The 1,545-nt window shown below is 54.8% G+C and overlaps 1 protein-coding gene across 2 annotated transcripts; it reads left to right on the top strand.

Moving 5' to 3' along the window:
- AIF1 (allograft inflammatory factor 1) lies at positions 1-1,283 on the top strand. 2 transcript variants are annotated; one of them, XM_019626655.1, is made up of 5 exons: positions 1-132; positions 288-349; positions 436-502; positions 858-899; positions 1,099-1,281. In XM_019626655.1, exons 1-5 carry the CDS (start codon positions 108-110, stop codon positions 1,263-1,265), a joined length of 363 nt encoding a protein of 120 aa, XP_019482200.1. In that variant the 5' UTR covers positions 1-107; the 3' UTR covers positions 1,266-1,281. The 2 variants fall into 2 exon arrangements, with proteins under 2 accessions (XP_019482200.1, XP_019482203.1); XM_019626658.1 differs by lacking the exon at positions 858-899 and having other exon boundaries at positions 1,099-1,283.
- The last annotated feature ends 262 nt before the right edge of the window (positions 1,284-1,545 follow it).

The following is a 1,545-nucleotide window of genomic DNA, read 5'->3' as shown; positions in this document are numbered from 1 at the left end:
GTTTAGGAGGGAGGCCTCCAAGGAGGCTGTGGGAGAGCAGAGACAGAGACAGAGAGACAGCCAGCTTGTCTGTCCCCACCTGCACCTCCACGGGCACCTGCTGAGCCATGAGCCAAAGCCAGGATTTACAGGGTAGAGAAGAGGGAATAGGCAGAGGCCTGGAAGAGGGACAAGAAGAGACAGACCTGAGCCAGGGGCTAGGAGGGCAGAACTGTGATGGCCCCAGGCTGGTGTGGGGGTGAGGAGAAGAAGGAGTGTAAGCACACATTACCTTTGTGCCCCCTCAGGAGGAAAAGCCTTTGGGCTGCTGAAGGCCAAGCAGGAAGAGAGACTGGATGAAATCAACAAGGTAAAAGGAAAAACTAAGGGGGCAGGGCAGGAGGGACGGGCCCTGGCCCCTGAGGACCTACCCTGGCTCTGGCTTTCCCCCCACAGCAATTCCTGGATGATCCCAAATTCAGCAGTGATGAGGATCTGCCCTCCAAACTGGAAGCCTTCAAGAGTGAGTGGAAAACTGTAGGGGTGGATGGGAGGTGAGGGGGAGGGTTTTCCCAAGAACAGAGAGGGGGCAGCAGAGACACAAATCTACCTTTGTGATGAGAAGAAGGAAGGCTGCCTCTGTTGCCCCCTGGTTGCAGTCTCTTTCCCCGGCCAGCCCCTCTCAGCACCCCTCTAGTTCAAGATACCTTAACAAGGTCCTACAACTGCCGAACCCCCACTTCCTCTGCCTGTCCCACCTCCTCCTTCCACACCTTCTCCCCCAAACCTAGCTAGCATTCAGTAGCAACCCCTCTCCCAGTGCCCCACCCTGCCCCTCCAGCCAGAGCTTACCCTCCCTGCTTTCTCCCTTCACCCAGAGAAATACATGGAGTTTGACCTGAATGGAGACGGAGATATTGGTGAGAAAGGGTGATTTGGGGGAGTGTGCAGATCTAGGAAGAGGGAGGTCTCTCCTATACTGCTCCATCACTGAAGCTTTGAGAAAGGGCCCAGCTCCCAGAGTAGGAGGAAGGGAGTGGGAATATGGAAGTGGAGGAGGCAGAGAGGGAGAGGGAGAGGGAGAGGCTCCTCTCTTCTCACCTCACCTTCTGCCTCTAGATATCATGTCCCTGAAGCAAATGCTGGAGAAACTTGGGGTCCCCAAAACCCACCTGGAGCTAAAGAAATTAATCAGGGAAGTTTCCAGTGGCTCTGGGGAGACTTTCAGCTACTCTGACTTTCTCAGGATGATGTTGGGCAAGAGATCTGCTATCCTAAAAATGTGAGCGTCCACTTCCAACGTCCCCTATACTTACCTGTTTTCTCCCCACTCCTACCCGCATCCCCAGGCTCACCTTCTACACATTACTCACCATCCATTTCTTCCATCTTTTGAGGGACCCTTCCAATGTCCTATCCCCATCCATGGTTCTGGTCCCCACAGCCGCCAGCTCTCCCACCCCTGCCCTCCCTCCTCCTCCTCCCACCTTTGCAACCTCCATCCTCTTCTGGACTTTCATAGCAGCCTAAGGTTTTTTCTTCTGAGAGGACTGTGTTCCCTGATCC

This window comes from Hipposideros armiger, unplaced genomic scaffold (assembly GCF_001890085.2).
Source record: "Hipposideros armiger isolate ML-2016 unplaced genomic scaffold, ASM189008v1 scaffold_687, whole genome shotgun sequence".
Taxonomy (NCBI): Eukaryota; Metazoa; Chordata; class Mammalia; order Chiroptera; family Hipposideridae; genus Hipposideros; species Hipposideros armiger.
Note: the sequence above shows the minus strand (reverse complement) of the source record. Positions and strands in the feature narration are given on the sequence as shown.